Source organism: Hemitrygon akajei, chromosome 2, assembly GCF_048418815.1.
Source record: "Hemitrygon akajei chromosome 2, sHemAka1.3, whole genome shotgun sequence".
NCBI classification, from domain to species: Eukaryota; Metazoa; Chordata; class Chondrichthyes; order Myliobatiformes; family Dasyatidae; genus Hemitrygon; species Hemitrygon akajei.
In genome coordinates this window covers 134,017,644-134,041,622 of record NC_133125.1, presented here as the reverse complement: position 1 = coordinate 134,041,622, position 23,979 = coordinate 134,017,644, and the positions used below count along the sequence as shown (strand labels likewise).

General features: G+C 42.1%; 1 protein-coding gene across 2 annotated transcripts in view; it reads right to left on the bottom strand.

Moving 5' to 3' along the window:
* The window catches only part of LOC140715792 (kelch-like protein 1), a 401,409-nt gene that overhangs the window by 164,135 nt on the left and 213,295 nt on the right, over positions 1 to 23,979 (bottom strand). For both annotated transcript variants that reach the window (XM_073028187.1, XM_073028195.1), the window contains one exon: positions 6 to 202. In XM_073028187.1, coding sequence (XP_072884288.1) covers positions 6 to 202 — 197 coding nt within the window. The remainder of the gene's footprint in view (positions 1 to 5; positions 203 to 23,979) is intronic.

The window sequence follows — 23,979 nt, the reverse complement described above, 5'->3', positions numbered from 1 at the left end:
CTTACCATTGTGTAGTTGTGAGCGACCTTCATTAACTCAGTGCAGCCTTGAGCATCTGCAAAAGCTCGGATACCCAAGCAGTTTGACGGATGGAGCAACTTCATCAGAAAATGACAGCACACCTCCACAACCTGGGAGAGCTGGAGTAGACAGGCGGCCGCAAGGAGATTCTCGATTGTCTCCTCTTTTAACTCAAGGCAGCCTGAAAGCAGATAAATTCCCCAAATATATGGTGACAATTCCACTCGCAAGAGGGACATGGTAAATAACGATTTTCAGAAAAAAAGACTGTTATCTTCATGGAATGTTCGCAATGACACATTTTGCTCTCTGTGCACGTCAATAATAAATAAAACCTATTTTGAAGCGTCTGTTTGCAGATTCCATATAATTGATGAATAGCAGCCAGTGAGTAATGACAGAGATCTTTGAAGCAAACCCCCTTTCTAACTCTAGCTTCTCCCCCACCCCTCCATTGCACTCTGGATGAGGGGTCTCTGCCTGAAACATCGACTCTATTCCTCTGCATAGCTGCTCCCTGACCTGCAGAGTTTCACCGGCATTTTGAATGTATTATATATAGATCATTCCACATTGTGAAGCTGTCAGTCTGTATTATGTAACTGACACACTGATACTGCTCAACAGTGTTCACTCCCATACCTTAGAGACTTTACACTCAGTATGATTCGCATAGTTTATTCAATTCAACTGGTTTGAGAGTTAATATCACTTCATTTGGAAAATCAAAGCAAATTTTATTTAGCTGCAAATTTGGAAAACAGTAAATAAGTACATAACCACAGAAAAGATTGAATTAATCTTTATTGAGAAGAGGATGCAATCCCTGATCATAAGCAAGAAGTTTTTCTTCAATTTATTAAAAAAGTTGCTGATAGAATATCAGCTGCCGGCTGTTATTTCAGAAGTGGATTACAGGAGCAAGGACTTAATGTTGAGGCTTTATAAAGTACTGCTGAGGTCTCACTTGGAGTATCGTGAGCAGTTTTGAGTCCCTTATATAAGAAGGGATGTGCTGACATTGGAGAGAGTTCAAAGAAGGTTCACAAAAATGATTCTGGGATTGAAAGGCTTGTCATAATGAAGAGTATTTGATGACTCTGTGCCTGCACTCACTGGAATTCAGAAGAGTGAGTGGTGACCTCATTGAAGCATATCAAATGATGAAGCGGCCTGATAGGGTTGATGTGGAGAGGATATTTCCTATGGTGGGGGAGTCAAGGACCACAAGACACAGCCTTAGAATAGGAGGACATCCTTTAAGAAAGGAGATGAGGATGAATTACTTTAGCCAGAGACCGGTGAGGCAGTGAAATTTGTTACCATAATCAGCTGTGAAGGCCAAGGCATTGGGTAATTTTTAGGCAGAGTTTCATAGATTCTTGATTAGTCAAGGCATGAAGGGATACTTGGAGAAAGCAGGACATTGGGGCCGAGAGGGAAAATGGATCAACCATGAAATAGTGGAGCATACTAAATGGGCCAAATAGCCAAATTCTACTCCTATATCTTATGATCATGTGGAAATGGATTAGACTGGACTGAGCTAGAGATTTGGTGCCAATAACTCACAACGTTATTAGATCAACCGTTGAAACTATCAGTGAGGTACTGACAAGCAGAGGAGAGAGTCAGGAAGTACATTATATGCAACCCCACTGCTTAATGCCAGGGAAGGCTTTCTTAGGAACAGCAACCACACCAAACCTGTGGAAAAATATTCACAGTGGATTGCTGCAGGAAAGCTACAGTTAACAAGAAGGATGCCTGGCATTCCGGCCATTCCCATTTCTCTCCTGTCCTCTGGGAGAAGATACAAGAGTTTGAAGACCTTGAAGAAGGGTCTCGGCCCAAAACATTGACAGGTGCTGTATGACTTGCTGAGTCCCTCCTGCATTTGTGTGTGTTGGCGAGACACAAGAACAGCTCCCCCCCACTGCTATAAGAAATCTGAGCCAATCAACCCTTCCACACACCTTTAGAGTTGTGCTGCCATATTCTTAGAATCACAAACTGGATTCCATTATTGTCAGTTTATCATTTATTTCTGCACTACCTCAAACGACACTACTACAGTATCATCACACCATTCTGCTGTCCTCACATTTGTCACTGTATTCTTTGTTCTATTTATTATTGCCATGGATACTGTTTACTTTCTTGAGCTTCACGGGAGCAAGGAACTTCAATACACCCTGGCGTATGTGACGATAAGCTGATCTGATCTGGTTTGTACACTAAGAAGGGCAAGTCAGACGTTTCCAGCTCACAGGCATTGAAATTTACCCAGCACACATGTGGAATTCAAACAGGCAATACCTCCGGCTGCAGACCTGCATTAACTGTGATTGATAGCCTTGGTTAACACTAACCCAAGTGAGCAAAATTAAAATCACAACGAAGACTAACAACTTTTAGGAATGGTTTTAAGTTCCACTATTAGCATACAATCTATCAGCTCATGCCATAGCTTGCAAAGACCCCATTTACCAGGGTTCAACAGACCTGTTGTAAAACTCTTGAATTAACACACATCTAATACAAGTAATCACAATTTTGTTCAGTGTTTCCAGTGGATCCTGTGTCAGAACATAGTTCCATATAGCTGCATTGCCATAAATCAGAAACAGACAGTAGATAGAAACTGACCCAGATTTTAGAATCATTCAGGTGTCCTCTTGTCGTGCTTATAATGAGAACAATTCCATCTACTGTCTGTACACCATCAAAAGGAAGTTAAAAGAAAAATCACCCATGGAGGGAACTTGGAAAGTGGGCAGTACACTAAGCTACAGTCTTGTATGGAAGTGATTGACAAAATGTCCAGTGCCATAGCAAAATTTCTATTAACTTCATTTGACACAGAAGAACAATAATAAAAGACCTGTTTTTTTTTAATAATTTGCTTGGATTCCATTAAAAGTGGCAAGTCTCATAAATCTTTGCTATACCTGAAGGGGTAGTTCTGAAAGTGTGTTGCATTGTCACAGGGACTGTCCTGAGAGATTTCCGCACGGTCAGATGGGTAATTGTGGAATAGTACTGCACTGACAGAGTGCTGTACTACTAGCGGAAGTACACAGACAGCAAACTTGACGTTTTCAAGTCAGAAAATGCACCAATTTGAAGAGCAGTAAGTAGGAAACAGTAATTTGTCAGAGTGACACTATCCACAGGAGGCTTTACATACAGGGGCTGGTACTAAGAGTATGAACATAGAATATAGAAATTTTCAGCACATTACAGGCTCTTCAGCTCACTGTGTTGTGCTGACCATGTAATCTACTCTACAGACTGCCTAGAATTTCCCTAGTGCATAGCCCTCTGTTTTTCTAAGCTCCATGTATCTATTTAAGAAGCTCTTAAAAGACCCTATTGTATCCGCTTCCACCACCATGGCCAGCAGTGCACTCCACACACCCACCACTCTGTGTGAAAAATTTACCCCTGACAACCCCTCAGTACCTATTTCCAAGCACCTTAAGACTATGCCCCCTCATGTTAGCCATTTCAGCCCTGGCAAAAAGCCTCTGGCTATCCACACGGTCAATGCCCCTCATTATCTTATACACCTCTAACAGGTCATCTCTCATCCTCTTGTCACTCCAAGGAGAAGAGGCCAAGTACACTCAACCTGTTCCCATAAGGTACACTCCCCAACCCAGGCAACATCCTTGTAAATCTAAATCACCATTAGTATGCAGCAGACACGCAAGGGCATGTCATATTATCAGTGCCATTTGTCATGAATTTTTTTATTTTTGGCAACCGTGCAGTGCAAGACATAAAAAATTACTATAAGTTGCAATAGTATAAAAGAGGAATAGCAAAGTAGTGTTCATGAGTTTATGAACCATTCATAAATCTGTTGGTGGAGGGGAAAAAGCTGTTCCTAAAATGTTTACTGTGCCCTGTTGGATTGGGTCATACTCACCCAGAGGTTTCTCAGAAGGCAAGAAAGAGGCGAAAAACTCTGTGGTTATGGTCATTTATTAGATGTAAACAAGAACAAAGAAAGACAAACAACAATGAACTCAGGCTAGAGAGATGAAGCATATTCCATTGATAGGTTGTAACCTATGAAATAGTCAGATACAAATGACACGCCCCTTGGTACAGAAATTCTAAGCAGCTTCTAAAAAGTACAGAATCTGCCATGCTACAATTACTAGAAAATCTACAATTTCATTTATATACTGTAGATGAATGTAAATAACTTCACGTGTGATGTCCTGGTTAAGGTTTTTATTGCTATGCTGTAGGTATTTCATTTTAGCAGTTCTTTAAGAACAGTCTGTTTTGCTTTCAGCTTGTTTAGGTGTGAGTGAGATAAGGGGCTTTGTTGTTCAACTTAGGAATGGGGTTTCAGCCAATCAGCATGTGCTTTCAAGCCGACAGAGGGTCCAGCATTGAACTACAGACAACTTCAAGATGAGTTCTAACTTAAGTACGCATTTGACTCTTTAATTATCATGGGCTCATTTTGTCTTTTTCTTTCTTTTCTTTGATAACCCTTTGGCTAAGTTAATGTTCATAAATGTACTCTCTTTTTAACTGTATGCAGTGTATGATCTGTTATGTCTTGTCAACAAGTATTTGCTGGGGGGGTGTAATAGATCATACAGCTTTCACACAAAATGAGGTTTGGGTGGGCAAGATGTCCCAACCTCACGGGCTTTGCGGGATCAAAGCTGCACAGACCCCAGACACAAGGAGCATCAGAAAGGTGGGTTCCTCGCTGTGGAGTCCAGTGGCTGTTAGTGAGGGGCTAGAACCGCCCAGTTTAAAGGGGTTTCACAAGCAAACATAGGAAGGTTACAATCCAAGAAAAGTAACAATACTACACCCCAATCCAACAGGGATATCCGCCTGCTGTAACTCCTCCCTGAAAGAGCGCCACACTGTCCAAGAGTGCTGAGAAAGTGTGGTATAGTAGGAGGAGTCGTTTTGAAGGGAACTGCTCTGAGGAGCACGATTTTCTCTTAAGGAAACCATGCTGACTACAGCCTGTTTTATTATGCACCTCCATGTACCCCAAAACCACATCCTTAACAATTGACACCAACATCTTCCCAACTACTGAGGTCAGACTAACTAGCCTATAATTTCCTTTCTTCTGCTTCTCTCCCTTCTTGAAGGAGTGGAGTGACACTTGCATCTGGTCCAGAGGAACAAACTTCATTTAGACCTTTCAGCTTCCTCAGTACTCTCTCCTTATTAATAGCAACTACACTCACATCTGCCCCTTGATACTCTCAAATCTCTGGCATACTCCTGACATCTTCCACAGTGAAGACTGATGCAAAATACTTGTTAAGTTTGTCCACCATTTCTTCATTCCCCAATACAAGCAAGCAAGTTTATTTATATAGCACTTTTCAAATATAAGGCAGCACAAAGCGCTTTCAATAGAGCAAGATATAAAAAATCAAACATCAAATTTCTGACAATATATAAGAGAATAAAATCATACAAAAATAGACATGATAATTAGTAGTTATAGCACAGGAGATTCTAATTAAAAGATACAGCAAAAAGTTTTGAGCCATGATTTAAAATAACTTAAAATTGGGGCAGACTTCAGACCCCCTGGAAGGTTATTCCAGATATATGGAATATAGTAACTAAAAGCTACTTCACCATGTTTAGTTTTGATCTTGGAGACGGTAAGCAGATCCACTCTAGATGGCCTGAGAGCTTGAGAAGATTCATAATGCAGCAAGAGATCGGAGATGTATTTTTGCCATAGATAATTCAATGTTTTATGAACCAACAGTAATATTTTAAAGTAAGTTCTCTAATAGGAAGCCAAGGCAGTGATCTGAGAACTGGAGTGATATGTTCTACTTTCTAGGTCTTAATGAGGACTGTAGCTGTAGTGTTCTGAATGAGCTGCAGCTGTCTGAGGGTTTTTTTTTTACAGAGACCAGTGATAATGCCATTGCAGTAGTCAAGCCTACAAAAAATAAATGCATGGATGAGTTTCTTCTAGATCTTGCTAAGACACAAGCCCTTTAACTCTCACTGTATTAAGGTGGTAGTAGGCTGGACTTTGTAATTGTCTTAATGTGGCAGTTGAAATTTAAGTCAGAATTCATCACAACACCAAAGCTTCTGGCTTGGTTTTTGTTCTGTAAGAACAGCGATTCTAAGTAAGTACTGACTTTTAAACATTCTTCTAAACATTTTTTAAGAACAGCGATTCTAAGTACTGACTTTTAAACATTCAAAGAAGGTAACAAAAAAGGCAATACGCCAAGAAAAAATGAGGTACAAAGGTAAACTAGCCAAGAATATAAAGGAAGATAGTAAAAGCTTCTTTAGGTATGTGAATAGCAAAAAAATAGTTAAGACCAAAATTGGGCCATTGAAGACAGAAATGGGTGAATTTATTATGGGGAACAAGGAAATGGCAGATTAGTTGAACAGGTACTTTGGATCTGTCTTCACTAGGGAAGACACAAACAGATGTAATAGTGGCCAAAGGAACTAGGGTAAAGGATGAACTGAAGGAAATTTATGTTAGGCAAGAAACGATGTTGGATAGACTGTTGAGTCTGAAGGCTGATAAGTCCCCGGGACCTGATGGTCTGCATCTCAGGGTACTTAAAGAGGTGGCTCTAGAAATCGTGGGCGCATTGGTAATCATTTTCCAATGTTCTATTGATTCAGGAACAGTTCCTGCTGATTGGAGGGTGGCTAATGTTGTCCCACCTTTCAAGAAAGGAGGGAGAGAGAAAACAGGGAATTATAGACCGGTTAGCCTGACATCAGTGGTGGGAAAGATACTGGAGTCAATTATAAAAGAGGAAATTACGACACATTTGGATAGCAGTAGAAGGATCAGTCCAAGTCAGCATGGATTTATGAAGGGAAAACCATGCTTGACTAATCTTCTGGAGTTTTTTGAGGATGTAGCTATGAAAATGGACAAGGGAGAGCCAGTGGATGTAGTGTACCTGGACTTCCAGAAAGCTTCTGATAAAGTCCCACATAGGAGATTAGTGGGCAAAATTAGGGCACATGGTATTGGGGGCAGAGTACTGACATGGATTGAAAATTGGCTGGCTGACAGGAAACAAAGAGCAGTGATTAACGGGTCCCTTTCGGAATGGCAGGCTGTGACCAGTGGGGTACCGCAAGGTTTGGTGCTGGGACGGCAGCAGTTTACAATATACATTAATGATTTAGATGAAGGGATTAAAAGTAACATTAGCAAATTTGCTGATGACACAAAGCTGGGAGGCAATGTGAAATGTCAGGAGGATGTTATGAGAATGCAGGGTGACTTGGACAGGTTAGGTGAGTGGGCAAATGTATGGCAGATGCAGTTTAATGTGGATAAATGTGAGGTTATCCACTTTGGTGGCAAGAACAGGAAGGCAGATTACTATCTAAATGGAGTCAAGTTAGGAAAAGGGGAAGTACAACGAGATCTAGGTGTTCTTGTACATCAGTCAATGAAAACAAGCATGCAGGTACAGCAGGCAGTGAAGAAAGCTAATGGTATGCTGGCCTTTATAACAAGAGGAATTGAGTATAGGAGTAAAGAGGTCCTTCTGCAGCTGTACAGGGCCCTGGTGAGACCCCACCTGGAGTATTGTGTGCAGTTTTGGTCTCCAAATTTGAGGAAGGACATTCTTGCTATTGAGGGAGTGCAGCGTAGGTTCACAAGGTCAATTCCTGGAATGGCGGGACTGTCATATGTTGAAAGATTGGAGTGACTGGGCTTGTATACACTGGAATTTAGAAGGATGAGAGGGGATCTGATTGAAACATATCAGATTATTAAGGGATTGGACACACTGGAGGCAGGAAGCATGTTCCCGCTGATGGGTGAGTCCAGAACTAGAGGCCACAGTTTAAGAATAAGGGTAGGCCATTTAGAACAGAGATATAGAAAAACTTTTTCACCCAGAGAGTGGTGGATATGTGGAATGCTCTGCCCCAGAAGGCAGTGGAGGCCAAGTCTCTGGATGCATTCAAGAGAGAGTTAGATAGAGCTCTTATAGATAGCGGGGTCAAGGGATATGGGGAGAGGGCAGGAACGGGGTACTGATTGTGTATAATCAGCCATGATCACAGTGAATGGTGGTGCTGGCTAGAAGGGCCGAATGGCCTACTCCTGCACCTACTGTCTATTGTCTATTGTCATTCTTTTTTAGCACCTAAAACAATTATTTCAGTTTTCCCTTTGTTTAACTGGAGGAAATTTTGGCTCACCAGATTAGTGATTGTTCAGTACAGTTTTTTAGTGATTGCATGGGACCAGAGTCACTTGATGACACTGTTATGTAAATCTCAGTGTCATCCACATAATTAAGGTAAGATATTTTGTTGCTTGTCATGATTTGAGCTGGAGGGAGCAGGTATATGTTAAACAAAAGCGGTCTTGTATGGAACCTTCAGGCACTGCACGTCATTTGTGTTCAGTCAGATATGCAGCAACCAATCGAAACAAAATGGACTCTGTCCTGTAAATACGATTTAAATCACTTTAAAACTGTACTGGAAAATCCCACCCAGTTCTCCAGTCTGTCCAGCATCATTTTCTAATGGTTTTAGTATCCACTTTCATGTCTCTTTTATATTTTATACATCTGAAAAATCTTCTGGTTTTTTTTATACATTATATGCCCTCCCTTTTCCTTTAAGGTTGTCTTTGACTTCCATGTCAGTCACAGTTGCCTTATACTCCCTTTACAATAATTTGTCATCTCTGGTATATATCTATCCTGTGCCATCCGAATTGCCCCCAGAAACTCTCACCATTGCTGATCAGCCATTTTACTTGCTTGTTTTCCCTTCTTATCAACTTTGGCCAGCTCCTCTCTCATGCCTCTGTAATTCCATTTACTGCACTGTAATATTGATGCATCTGAATTTATCCTCTCCCTCTTAAACTGCAGGGTGAATTTTACCATATTATGATAACTTTCTCCTGAGGATTCCTTTACTCTAAGCTCCCTAATGAAATCTGGTTCATTTCAAAACATCCAGTCCAGAATTGCCTTCCCCCTAGTGAGCTCAACAACAAGCTGCTCTAAAAAGCCATCTCAGAGGCATTCTACAGATTTCTTTTCCTGGGACCTAGCACTAGCCTGACCTTCCCAATCCAACAGCATACTGAAATCCCCATGACTATTGTAACATTGCTATTTTACATGCCTTTCCTATCTCCCACTGATAGTTATATCCACCATTCTGGCTATTGTTCAGAGATCTGTATATAATTCTTTTCGGGATCTTTTTACCTTTACAGTTTCATAACTCTATTAACAAGGGTTCTACAACTTCCAATCCTATAACATCTCTTTCTCAGGATTTGATTTCAATACAGTACTTACCAACAGAACCCCTATGGCTATCTGCCTGTCCTTTCAATACAACGCGTAACCTTGGATGATATGATCTCAACTGTCAACTTCTTTCAGTCACAACTCAGTAATACTTGTCAATCCCTTAAATGTGCTACAAGATCATCAACCTTATTCTGTGCACTCTGTGCATTCAAATATAACACTTTCAGATTTGTATTCATCATCATTTTTGCTTTGAACCCCATGTTACACTTCAACTCAAACCATGCATTCGTGGAAAGGAATAGGCAGTCGACATTTTGAGCCATGACCCCTCACCGGCCTGAAACATTGACTGTTTACTCTTTTCCATTGGTGCTGCCTGGCTTGCTGAGTTCTTCCAACATTTTGTGTGTGTTTTCTTGGATTTCCAGCATCTGCAGAATTTTTTTTCCTGTTCGTGTCCCTACACACTGTACCTACTTGTATACCTATTGCACCATCCTCAGCCCTACTACACTGTTTCTCATTCCCCTGCCATTTGTTTAAATCCTCCCCAACAGCTCTGACCTGCAAGGATATTAGTCCCCTCAGACTCTGTGTAAGCCATCCTTTTTGTATAGTTCATACCGTCCCCAGGAGAGATCACAATGATCCAGAAATCCGAAACCCTGCTCCCTGCACCAGATCCTCGGCCACTCATTCATCTGTACTATCATCCTACTCCAGCCCTGTCTAGCACATTTTACTGGGAGCAATCCAGAGATTACAGCCTTGGAGGTCCTGCTCTTCAGCTTCTTCCTAAACTCCCTATACACACTACGCAGGACCTCTTCCTCTTTTCTACCTACATCATTGGTGCTGTGTGCATCATGTCCACGGCCTTTTGAGGATAGTCTGCAGCCACTCTGAGATATCCTTAACCCTCACACAATCCTGCTGCCTCTTTTGTGGCCACAGAAGCTTGCTTGCTTGCTTTTTTCTCTTTCTCTCTCTCTCTCTCTCCTCTCTCTCTCTCTCTCTCTCTCTCTCTCCTCTCTCTCTCTCTCTCTCTCTCTCTCTCTCCTCTCTCTCTCTCTCTCTCTCCCCCCCCCCCCCCCCCCCCCTCCCCTCCCTCCCTCCCTCCCTCCCTCCTCCCTCTCTCATATCTCCTATTACAATGGCATTATATAACTTCCCTGCTGAGCCACTGTGCCAATGGCCTAGCTGCTGCTGCTGTGCCCTGATAAGTCATTGCTTCTCCCCCTCAGCAGTATGCAAATTGGTATACTTATTGCTAAGGGGAATTGCTAGAGGGGAACCCTGCACAAACTGCTCGCCCCCCTTCTCATGGTCTACTATTTACTCTCTGAAGCCTGCACTCTAGGTGTGACCCCCTCAGTCTGAGGCTTGCTCCTGTGTACATCCAGCTCCAGCTCCAGTTCCTTGCCCTTGTCAGTCAGGTGCTAAGGTTAGTGCATTTCCTGCAGGCACAGCCATCTGGAAGACCATTAGGTATTCCACAATTCCACATCTCCAAAGAAGAGCATTCTACTGCCTTAACTACCATCTTGTCTGCCTCTGTTATACTTCTGGCTCTAACTTCTTAAGCTTAAATTCCACAATCAACAAGATGACTCCAAAAGACACAGCACACTTAGCCTCCGCTTGTGGAGCTTAAGTCTGGCCGCTTGAACACAGGCCCATTCCCACAATGGTCAGTCCACTTAACTCCTCCTTTCTCCTTAATGGCTCAAACAGTGACTCACTCCCGATGAGACTTGTGTTTTCAGCTGGCTCAAGCTTTGCAGGATGTCACTCTCCCACTTGCTACTTCAAACAATATTGGAGGAGCAGTACTCAGAGAACACTGACGCTCTGGAATGAGCGGTGCTGAAGGGAGCTTGGCATTACTGAATGAGCAGGATATTCCACAGGGAATATTGTTCTCTGCAGGCAGGAACTTTGGCCCAAAGGCATGTATTCATTCTCAGAGACGAGAGGAATAGAATCACTACTACATGAAGATCGAAGGAGACATCCTCCCCCAGTACCTCAGGCCATTATTTATTCCTGTACTAACATCCCAATTAGCTCTGTGGGACCTTGCTGCCTTACTGTGTCGAGGTAGGTAGGCTTGGTCGCTACAATAAAATTGAGCTATATTTCAACTTTGCATTTCATCTGCTGTTGATCCTGATGCCCTGAGGTTATAAAAGTTGTTGCAGGATTTCTTTTCCTCTTATTCTGTCCCTCTTGCTTTTTTTTCTCTCCTGCAAAAACCAGAAGCTCTTTTGTGCTGATGCTTCAGAATTAAAGAGCTACAAGGATCTTTTGGTAAACACAATCAACACTCAACTAACAGCATTGACTACACAGTAATGCATCATGTCGAACCACACGGCACACATTGCTCAGAAAGCACATACACATTTGACCTCCCTCTTTCTTTCTTCCTCTCTTGAGAGACTAAGTGGCCTACTTCTGATATTAATTTTTGTGTGCTTGTATGTCCCTCCTCTAACCCAGCTTCTCATGCACATGTGCGTGATGGGTTAAGGTGAAGTGATTTGGCAGCTGCCTTTCCTTCTTTCGCTTTGACATTTTTACACCTCTGTGGACATTGGATATGCTGACTGAAGGGGGTTCCAGAAAAGACATACAGCCTCAGGATTAAAGAATACCTTGAAAGAAGATAGCACCTTTTATCATTTCAGACATCCGAATGTGCAGACTAATAGTACACAATAAATAATCACTGTTAAGGCTGATTTATAGTTGTGCATAATACGGGCTATGCCGTAGCCCTGATTTTCACTTCTGCGTAGGCTCTATGCCGTAGTGAGCATGCACTGGTGTGCGCTAAAATGCTAGTTGGTGGTGGGTTTCTATCCACTGTGTTGAGTTTCTTTGGGAGAGACATGGACGAGGAAATGCATTTCAAACATTTTCGCATGTTGGCAGGTAGATTTGATGATTTGGTTCATCTATTTCGAATCAGTGTACAGACATGGCGGAGAAGAAGCAACCGGAAATGCGTAGGAGGAAATGCGATGCTACCAAGCGGACCAATCACAGTTGTTGCGGTCTACATCGCCGCGACACTTGAGTTACTTTTTTGGGGAGGTGCATGTCCCCCTATGGCGTAGATGTGACGCACAAGTATAAATCAGCCTTTAGGATAAAATTAATGGTCAGACCATTTGTTTTAGGCTTTGAATGAAGAATAACAATTGCCCAAGATAATGGGAATATGCCTTGCTTTTAACTGAATCGCTCCAAGGAAACAGTTTGTACTCAGCTGAGGTTGCAGACGTAGGTTATTTGGATGAGATATTCCACCAAGGCTCATTTCAGTCAGCCTTGGCAAAACATTTCATCCTAATGGCCTTTGTCTATGTAGTCGATCTTCATTACTGCACTAGGGTCTTAGATTACGTGATCGAAGCTCTGGAATGAACGTTTGCAATAACTTAGTGAACATTTGGTGCTCAACATGACTACCTGGCAACCTTCAAAGCTCCAATATAAGCTGTTATGGACAGAAATGCAGAATCTTTCTGAGCTACCCTACTCCACCACACAGTGTATTGTTACAGTACAATTAAAATAATTTGTACAATTGTATACAATTGTGTGTGTTGCCAGTATAGCACACTGGTGCCATTTGTTTAGTTTAAATTTATCTTTTGTTTTTCTTGTTAACGCTGTGTCTGTGATGCTGCTGCAGTTAAGTTCTTCATGGCGCCAGTGCAAATGACAATAAACTTGATTTTGACAATGCCAGCAGATGAAGCATTGAAAGGATGTTATGTCTATATTCCTAATAAATATAAAATCATTGGAACATTTCCAATCAGTTCATAACAAGGTATAAATATTATCCATCAATTATGTTCACTAACTTCCAAAGAACTTTATTAGCTCTTAAATGGCTTGGATGACATATAACAGATGCTACCTAAATGCTGTTGTTAGTTATCTTGGTCTTCATTCTGCCCTGGCAGTTGAAATATGGGGGCTGGAATCAACAATTAGCAGAACTGAGTTATTTTAAACATTGGTAGATTCATATCAAGGTCCCTAATTCAATTGGAGTTCCTAGGTATGAGGGTGCAATAAGCAATATAAAATCCTTGCTCCCAGAGAGATTTGTGAGTAAAATCCACAACATAATGATCCCCTTATAATCTACAAAATTCACTGCACAACAGGGACAAAAGTAATGCCTGTTATAGTTGAGACCTTTAAAGCCATTAATGGTACCATCAGCCATCCTTTGTAAGGAGCTGCTGAACCTGTTGAACCAGTCATCCTCATGCTCACATTGCTAAATGTGGTGTTTTCTGGCCATCATGTAGGGAAGATACTAAAGTTATAGACTTATCAAGTCATAGAGTCATACAGAATGGAAATGGGCCTTTCGGCCCAGCTAGTTCACGCTGGTCATGAATCCCATCTAGTCCCACTTGCCCATGTTTTCCCATATCCACCTAAACCTTTCCTAATCACATACTGGTCCAAATACCTTTCAAATGCGGTTACTATACCTCCCTTAACTACTTCCTCTGGTAAATTATTCCATATGCTGGCCACACTCTGGGTAAAAAAAAAAGTTGCCCCTCGGGTTTCTATTCAATCCCTCCCCCTCACCTTAAACCTATGCTCTCTAGTTCTTCATTCCCATCTGTACGCATTGACACTGTCCATGCTCCTCTTGATATTATACAGCGATAACTATTCAATGGGGCAGCACTGTGGTGCTACAACCAGACAGACATACTTTATTGATCCCGAGGGAAATTGGGTTTTGTTACGGTCGCACCAACCAAGAATAGTGTAGAAATATAGCAATATAAAACCATAAATGATTAAATAATAATAAGTAAATAATGCCAAGTGGAAGTTAGTCCAGGACCAGCCTATTGACTCAGGGTGTTTGACACTGAGGGAGGAGTTGTAAAGTTTGATGGCCACAGGCAGGAATGACTGTTGCATCTCAGAGGAATAAGTCTCTGGCTGAAAGTACTCCTGTGCCTAACCAGTACATTATGGAGTGGATGGGAGACATTGTCCAAGATGGCATGCAACTTGGACAGCATCCTCTTTTCAGACACCACTGTCAGAGAGTCCAATTCCACCCCCACAACATCACTGGCCTTACGAATGAGTTTTTTTGATTCTGTTGGTGTCTGCTACCCTCAGCCTGCTGCCCCAGCACACAACAGCAAACACGATAGCACTGGCCACCACAGACTTGTATAACATCCTCAGCATCATCCGGCAGATGTTAAAGGACCTCAGTCTCCTCAGGAAATAGAGACGGCTCTGACCCTTCTTGTAGACAGTCTCAGTGTTCTTTGACCAGTCCAGTTTATTGTCAATTCATATCCCCGGGTATTTATAATCCTCCACCATGTGCACACTGACCCCTTGGATGGAAACAGGGGTCACCGGTGCCTTAGCCCTCCTCAGGTCTACCACCAGCTCCTTAGTTTTTTTCACATTAAGCGGCAGATGATTCTGCTCAGTGTGACTCTTTCACTGTCTCAGCCACCAAAGCTTGATTCTGACCATTAGGTATGGTCTACCCAGAATCTGCACATTTTTCCCATGCTTTCCACCAGATGCAATACTCTCTTCTAACAAAAACATACCAGCTGCTAGGTTAATTGGTGAGTGTAAATTACTCCTCGTGTAAAAGTGGGTGCTGGAAGTGGTTAAAGAGAGTAAGCCACAAGAAAATATGAGGGTTACTAGGGCTGATGGGATTGCTCGAAGAGCTGGCACAGACTCTCTGGGCTGAATGGTCTCCTATCTCATCGGGAAATATGAAAATTATTATTGAAGTGTATGTAGGGCTCTCAGTACCAGTAACTGTGGTGTTAACTGTTCAGGCTAACAAAATAGCTTCTCTGTAATGTTACTTAATGCTGTAATGAGTTTCTGTATCTGGAGTGTTTGGGTTATAACTGTAGATAAGGGGGGAAGAAACCAATGGAGAGTTGTTATGCTATCTTGTATGTGTGAGCTGAGTGGGAATTTGTGGTCTTTTCGGGAGGCGAGCGAGGAGGACGGACGTGTGAGGAGCGGACAGAAGTTCCAGGGCGGCGGATACTGGATGTTGATGGTTCGGACGGTGGCCGACGGCTCAGAAGGTCGTTGTGGATGGAACCGGAGGCGTGAGCTCCAACATATTAAATTATTATGTGCACCCACTGATAAACTTACTGATTTGGCACCTTTAGGTTATCTGTTTCTACTAACCCATCTACTAAGAAATAACTATAAAGTTGCAATTATTTACTCATTTTTGGTGTATTGTTGGATATTTGTGTTGCGAGCGTGTACTTGGGGGGGGGGCATTACACTCTATTTACACCTAAGTATTGCACTACTAGCGGGGTGACGGCGGTTCACCCTAGGCAAACGGGGGTAAATTGGGAGCACGGATGCTACATGTACATGAAAAAATATGTGAGGGGCTTTATCTCTAAACTGAGTTTCTTCATTTCATAATTGTTTACTTTTGTATCCCATGAGGAACTTACGATGGCTCTCAACTCACCAATTTGTCCACACTCAGTATTTTAAGAATGGCATCTTCCCTCCCGCCACCAGATTTATGAATGAACCATGAGCCCAGAAACATTATCTCATTATCCTGTTTCTTGCACTTCTTTTTTGTAACTTATAATAATCTTTTGGCTTGCATTGTACTGCTACAGCAAAACAACAAATTTCACAACTTGCATGAGAGATATAAACCTAATTCATGCAAACAAAATCTTTACACCGTATCTTGGCACATGTGACAACAGTAAATCTATTACCAATCGTCGAGATTTTGCTATGTCTCAGCAGTAGTTGATGTTCCTCTCTGTGCCTCGTGGCGCACTGGGTGGCAACCTTGGCTGTTTCCTTACATTTGTCCATTTTTTATGATGCCAAGTTGCTGGAAAGCTAGCATGGATGGAAAGCATGCAAGGAGCAGGCCGGATTTGAACCCGCAACGACTCGCCTTGTAGTCTGGTGTGGATACCACTACACCACCGGCCAGCCTATGTGTCAGCAGTAAAGCACAAAAGATGTTCACTTATTTTCCAGACCTGGGACCTGACAATTAGAAATGAGCTTGCCTATATATTCCAGCCGGGGTACCCTAACTTTAGCCTATCTATATTCTTACTTGGCTGCATGAATTACCCCGAAAATCAAACTTTCATCCTTAAGTTCAAGATGAGTTAAATCTGACTTCAACATGTCAAACTCAAGTTTAAGTTCAAATTAAGTTAAATTATCAGTCCCACATGAATACAGCTGAATGTGCCAGCATTTCTCCAGAGCTAAAATGCAAAACATTCACTGCACAAGGTACATAAGTACATACAAGATAGAAAGCAAGTGTACAGTCACGCAGAAAAAAATATTGTGGTGAGCAGTTGGTCCATGATGACGGATGAGAGAAGCTTGTTTAACTCAACTGCTGTTTTTTTTATTGGGGGTTTTATTGTGATAAACACGAAAACAGACCGGGCACTATGACCCAGGGAGAGAATTGCTCAGTCTCACACAGACGGAGGAGATGATTATCACACACTCCAGCTACAGTCAGGGTGACTCACAAAAACACAAGTGAATAACAATATAACCTGGCTAAAATGCAACAATAAATGAATTTAAACATACCACCATAATCCCAAAAAAGCATTTTAAAACAGGAACAATAAAGTGCGCTGGCCACTATGAATGCTGGGGCAGGCTGTTGACCGCACCCCCGGAGCGCCGCACTGACCCCACCTGAGGGGTCAGCCATCACTGGCAACCACACAGTCCACAACAAAGATCAAAATTCCCGGTGGTGGTCCACACCGCTGGGGCTGTGAGGGATTTCTGGATATTTGAATTTAATTATATTTTGAGAGCTTGTTTGCATGTAGGGATGTTGATAACTGTGGAGGGGTGGGGCTGGAATCTTTATACGGCCATAAAGAAATCTCAGCTTTAAATGTGTTCCAGAAAATTGTGCATCTGTTTAATTGCTGCTTAATGTGAAACAGCTTTGATAGTTTCTTAGCAGAGGTAAAGCAGGAATTCATTCTGTGGAAATCCAGCCCTTATACTTTCATTACTGGCTGATATATATTCCTTAACCAAATGTACCTGCTTTGGAATCCATCATCTTCACCCAGCACTGAATGTAACTTGCTGCAAATCTCTCAACCATGGCCCAGATTAATCCTTAGAGTTCTGGAACACACTCAGCTTTAATGGAATTGGACTTGATGTGTCAATGCCCCATGTCATACACTAAAAAGGACATCACCCAAGTAATTTAGCTATCTTGTCAGAATCTTCCTAATAACACTTTCCACACAACAGCTGAATTCTTATCTGGAGCAGGTTATCAGCTGGGAAGAATGTTCATGATAGGCATGTCAGGTAACTGAATGTTGCAAAATTTCAGATGGGTTGAATTCTATCCCATGGGAGATCGTATATCAGTCAACTTCAAATAAAACCCCATAAAGCTGACATTTTTAGCTTTTTGTTCATAGCTTGTAACTCATTGAAAATCAGTCAGATATGGTCCTGATAAAATCTTTCATTCTGGGATGGGGTGGGGGGGTTTTAAAAAATGGCTTTAACAGATTGTATTTGCATGGCCTATCTACGATCTTCAGCAGAATACACACTGTTTAAAAAGTATTACTAATAAAAAACAGATTAAAAGATTAAAATTGATGACACGAGACTGCTGATGCTGGATATCTGAGGCAACACATACAGCAAGTCAGGCAGTACTTACGGTGGGAAAAGATCAGTCAACGTGATCATAATCAGGCAAAAGTCATGAAATTTATTGTTTTGTGGCAGTAGTACATTGAACTACATAATAATGTTAAAAACTAATTAATGAAGTATTACAAAAAGAGGGGAAAGAAAATATTAAAGTAGTATTCATAGGTTCAATGTCAATTCAGAAAACTGATGGCAGAGAGGAAGAAGCTGTTCCTGAAATGTTAAGTGGCTTCTGTACCACCTCCTTGATCACAGCAATGAAAAGAGGGCACGACCTGGGTAATGGGGGTTTTCAATGATAGATCTTCATCACCCAGGTCCTGCACAATTCCAGCACATCAAAGTCACCTACCTCTAATACACGGACTCTGTCTGCACATCTCCCTGCCTCTGCAAAGCAGCCAACATAATCAAAAACCCTACGCTCCCTCTGCACTCCCTCTTCTGACCCTCCGAGAGGAATCCAAATCAAGTTTATTATCACCGGCATGTACTGTGAAGTTTGTTAACTTAGCAACAGCAGTTATACTATATATAATATAGAAGAAGAAGAAAAAATAATGAAATAATAATAATAATAATAAATAAGTAAATCAATTAGAGTTTACATATATTGAATAGATTAAAAATCATGTACAAAACAGAAATAATATATATTACAAAAGTGAGGCAGTGCTCATGAGTTTAATGTCCATTTAGGAATCAGATAGCAGCATGGAAGAAGCTGTTCCTGAATCGCTGAGTGTGTGCCTTCAGGCTTCTGTACCGCCTACCTGATGGTAACAGTGAGAAAAGGGCATGCCCTGGATGCTGGAGGTACTTAATAATGGATGCTGCCTTTCTGAGACAACGCTCTTTGAGGATGTCTTGGGTACTTTCTAGGCTAGTACCCACGATGGAGCTGACTAGATTTACAACCCTCTAGAGCTTCTTTCGGTCCTGTGCAGTAGCTCCAACCCTCCATACCAGACAGTGATGCAGCCTGTCAGAATGCTCTCCACGGTACATCTATAGAAGTTTTTGAGAGCATTTGTTGACATACCAAATCTCCTCTAATTCCTAAAGAAGTACAGTCGCTGTTTTGCGTTCCTTATAACTGCATTGATATGTTTGGACCAGGTTAGGTCCTCAGATATTTTGACACCCAGGAACTTAAAACTGCTCATTCTCTCCACCTTTGATCTCTATATGAAGATTGGTATTTGTTCCTTCGTCTTACCCTTCCTGAAGTTCACAATCAGCTCTTTCGTCTTACTGACATTGAGTGCCAGGTTGTTGCTGTGACACCACTCCTCTAGTTGGCATATCTCACTCCTGTAAGCCCCATCATCACCACCTGAGATTCTACCAACAATGGCTGTATCATTAGCAAATTTATAGATGGTATCGATGGCTAGCCACACAGTCATGGGTTAGAGAGAGTAGAGCAGTGGGCTGAGCACACACTCCTGAGGTGCGCCAGTGTTGATCGTCAGCAAGGAGGATATGTTATCACCAATCCGCACAGATTGTAGTCTTCTGGTTAGGAAGTCAAAGATCCAATAGCAGAGAGAGGGACAGAGGCCCAGGTTCTGTAACTTCTTAATCAGGATTGTGGGAATGTTGGCATAAAAAGCTGAGCTATAGTTGATGAACAGCATCCTGACATATGTGTTTGTGTTGTCCCGGTGTATGGGGTGCGTGGGGTGCATGGGAGGGGTAGCACCTCTAGATGGGGGGTTTGTTACACTCCTGGGAGTGGCTGGTCATTTATTGGCCCCCACCAATGCCCAGCTTTCACCTGTGGCTCCTCGTAGCTATTTGCATGTGACAGGGGCACACCCTGGGAAACGGCTTTGACAGGCCAGCTAAACCAGGTGAGGGTAGCCAACGGGTCTGAAACCGTTGGTGAGATAGGAATTTGCTCATCCCAGCATGCGAAGACTGCTTCGGTGGATCAGGCGGAGGAAACCCTGGGGGTTCAACCGCTGAGAAAGCGTTGCAGCAGCGCATTGTGGAGTGCGTAGGGCGCGGCAGAGCACTTAAGAAGACGCGGCCATCCAATGCAGCCAAGGAAGTTGCCAGACGTTTCTTCGTGCCGCTGGATCCTGACTTCTGAGGCCGAGAGAGTGGGATTGTCTCTGTGCAAGGCTCTTCCACTTTTATATCTTTCACACACCGGTTACATTGTGCAATGGTCGGCTGCTGGCGCAGTGAGATCAGCGCCGGGCTCGAGAATGGAGGTTCCCAAGTTCGATCCAGTGACAGACCACCCTGAGCGTGCTCTCCATCCGTGCCAGGTTGATGTCGAGCTCACGACTCGACCTCATAGAAAAAAACATTGCCACCCTTGGACCACGAGAGACAACCATATATATACGTCCAGGTGTTCTAAGGTCATGTGAAGAGCCATTGAGATTGTATCTGCCATTGACCTATTGTGGTGATAGGCAAATTGCAATGGGTCCAGGTCCTTGCTGAGGCAGGAGTTCAGTGTCATCATCACCAACCTCTCAAAGCATTTCATCACTGTAGATGTCAGTGCTACCAGGCGATAGTCATTAAGGCAGCTCATATTATTCTTCTTAGGCACTGGTATAATTGTTGTCTTTTTGAAGCAAGTGGGAACTTCCGCTCATAGCAGTGAGAGGTTGAAAATGTCCTTGAATACTCTCACCAGTTGGTTGGCACAGGTTTTCAGAGCCTTACCAGGTACTCGATTGGGACTTTCCACCTTGCAAGGGTTCACCCTCTTTAAAGACAGCCTAACATCCGTCTCTGAGACAGAGATCACAGGGTCACTGGGTGCAGCAGGGATCTACACAGCTGTAGTTATATTCTCCCTTTCAAAGCAGGCATAGAAGGCATTGAGATCATCTGGTAGTGAAGCATCACTGACACTCATGCTACCGGGTTTCGCTTTGTAGGAAGTAATGTCTTGGAAACCCCACTAGAGTTGTCGTATATCCAATGTCGCCTCCAACCTCGTTCAAAATTGTCTCTTCACCCTTGAAATAGCCCTCCACAAATCATACCTGGTTTTCTGGTACAGACTTGCATCGCCTGACTTAAATATCACAGATCTAGCCTTCAGCAGATGACCTAACTCCTGGTTCACCCACGGCTTTTGGTTTGGGAATGTACAGTAAGTCTTTATCGGCAAACACTCATCCACACAGGTTTTCATAACATTGATAACAACTGCAGCTTATTCATCCAGGTTCGAAGATGAATCCCTGAATACAATCCAGTCCACCAATTCAAAGCAGTCCTGTAGGTGCTCCTGTGCTTCCCTTGCCCACACCTTCTTCGTCTTCACTGCTGGTGCTGCAGTCGTCAGTATCTGCCTGTACTCAGGGAGTAGAACTACAACCAGGTTATCAGACTTCCCAAAGTGAGGGCGAGGAATAGCACAGTAGGCATTCTTGATGGTGGTGTAACAGTGGTCCAGTGTGTTGCGTCCTCTGGTATTGCAAGTGATCTACTGATGGTTATTGCTTAGAGATTTTTTCAGACTGGCCTGGTTAAAATCCCCCAAAATGATGGTGTTAGGGTGCATTGTTTAGTGCAAGTTGATCCCATTGCTCAGATTATCTAAAGCCTGGTTGATAATTGGCCTGAGATGGAACATATACCGCCACCAAAACGATCCTGGAAATCTCCTGTGGTAGGTAAAAAGGACAGCACTTAATAGCTAGATGTTCCAGGTCTGGTGAGCAGAACTGGGACAGCACTGATATAAACCCGCCATTCTGAATCACTGCATCCAGTACGGAAGGGGTTAACCAGGATTCCATGAAAGAAAGGATACACGCGGTCCTAATGTCCCTCTGATTCAGCACCCTTGCTCTGAGATCATTGATTTTAATCACTAGAAACTACACGTTCGCCAGCAAGATAGTCAGTATTGGGAGTTTAAAACCCTGTTTCCCTAAACGCACTTGTATCCTTGAACTGCAGCCACGTTTCCTACGTGGAATCCGGCAAGGAGTCCGTGCACAATCAGCATTGTTTCCGTCAGTTTTAAGCAGTAATAGTTCATTTAAATGTATTAAGACATCTTTGTTGACTGTACTGACCTTGAAAGCAGTTGTGATTTTTAGGTGCATCAGGCTGAAACAAGAATACTTAATCGTATCCATTGAGAGTTCTGCTGCTGCATGAGCTGCCTCCAGGTGCCCCGGAAAAAACAAAAAAAAACAGAAAATACAAAAGTCTGAAAGCACTTATCTTCAGGTTCAAGAACAGCTTCTATCTGGTGTTATAAGACTGGTGAATGATCCTCTAGAATGATAGGGATGGATTCTTGACTTCAAAATCTATCTCATTATGACCTTCCACCATGACTGTTTCCCTGCACTACACTTGCCCTGTAACTGAAACACATCATTCTGCATTTTTATTGCTTTCCCTTTTACTACCTCAATCCACTGAGGTGTTGCAATGAGCCATACGGATGGCTCATAAAACACAGTTTTCACTATATTCAGTAAACGTTGCAATAATACTGGACAACTTTATTCAAAAATGTTGCTTCTTCAGAATATTTCTTTGTTCATGACAGATTGCTTGAAGCTGAACACAAATATAATTTCAGACTATGTAGAAATCTGGAGAAACAAGGAATTAACTTTTGTTTAATATAATTGCATAACAGATGCTGACACTTGGCAATTCAACTAAGCTAAAACTGTTTTGTTGATGATTTTCATTTGTACTCAGTGTCTGAGGCTTCTCACTTACATAAGTATCCAACAAGCTCTGGTGATGTGATGACACCTTCCTGTTCGACTGTTATTAACCTCTTTTAGGCTGTTAGATAGATAGATAGATACTTTATTCATCCCCATGGGGAAATTCAACTTTTTTTCCAATGTCCCATACACCTGTTGTAGCAAAACTAATTACAAAACTAAATGCTCTGGTGAAGCTCTGTTTAGTTTAGTTTACCACACCCTGCTATCACAGACACCCTGTGCAATACCACCATCACTTCTTATCTGGAGAAAATGAATGTGCACCTATTAATGAATAATATTACCATAATTCTTGCACTACCATCTTATCAGAGTGAACTTGGAAATCTTGTAATCTTTAACTTGTAAATTCTGTATGCCTTACTTTAAGGTAACTTTTTTTTTCTTTCTTCTCTTCTAATTTTTGTATTTCTGTGTACTTATAATGCTATTGTGACACTGTAATTTCTTTTGGGATCACTGAAGTATCTACCCGTATATTTATTTGATCAGCTAACATTCTAGTTGCTCTGATATCATTTCTCCATGACTGCCATGTCCTGGTGAAACGTTTCAATATGCTCGTCACTGAGAGCGCTAAGATTTTCAGGAAAGAACTCTAAATGGGAATGCAGAAAATGAATCTTCAGTGACATGTTGCCTATTATGCTTTTGTATGCCTGAAGCATATCAACCAGATGCACATAGTTTGGTGCTCTGCAGTTGCCAATAAAATTTTCAATAACATCCTTGAATGTCTTCCGTGCAATTTTCTCTGGTCACACTAGAAGTCTTTGAGCTCACTGATGACCTGTTTGATTTGTGGAGCAACAAAAAACACCTTCCTTAATCTTGGCATCACTTTTCTGACTTGAATTATGAATTGAGACAACAAATATAGTCAATTTGAAAAAATATAGTGTGTGTGATGGAGATTTCATGGTAATTTTTATGATCAGCAGTCCGAGATCCGTAAGATACACCCAAAAGTATTCAGGAAGCAAAACCATTGTTGTCCAGTGTAATAAATCAATTTACTAATCTACAAATTAAATATATATGACTAGCGACTTCCCTCTTAATAGAGTTGCTTTAACCTTCTCAATGTGTGGTATTAATACTGTGTTTGCTTTGAGGGAACTAAAGACAATTTTTACAGTAGT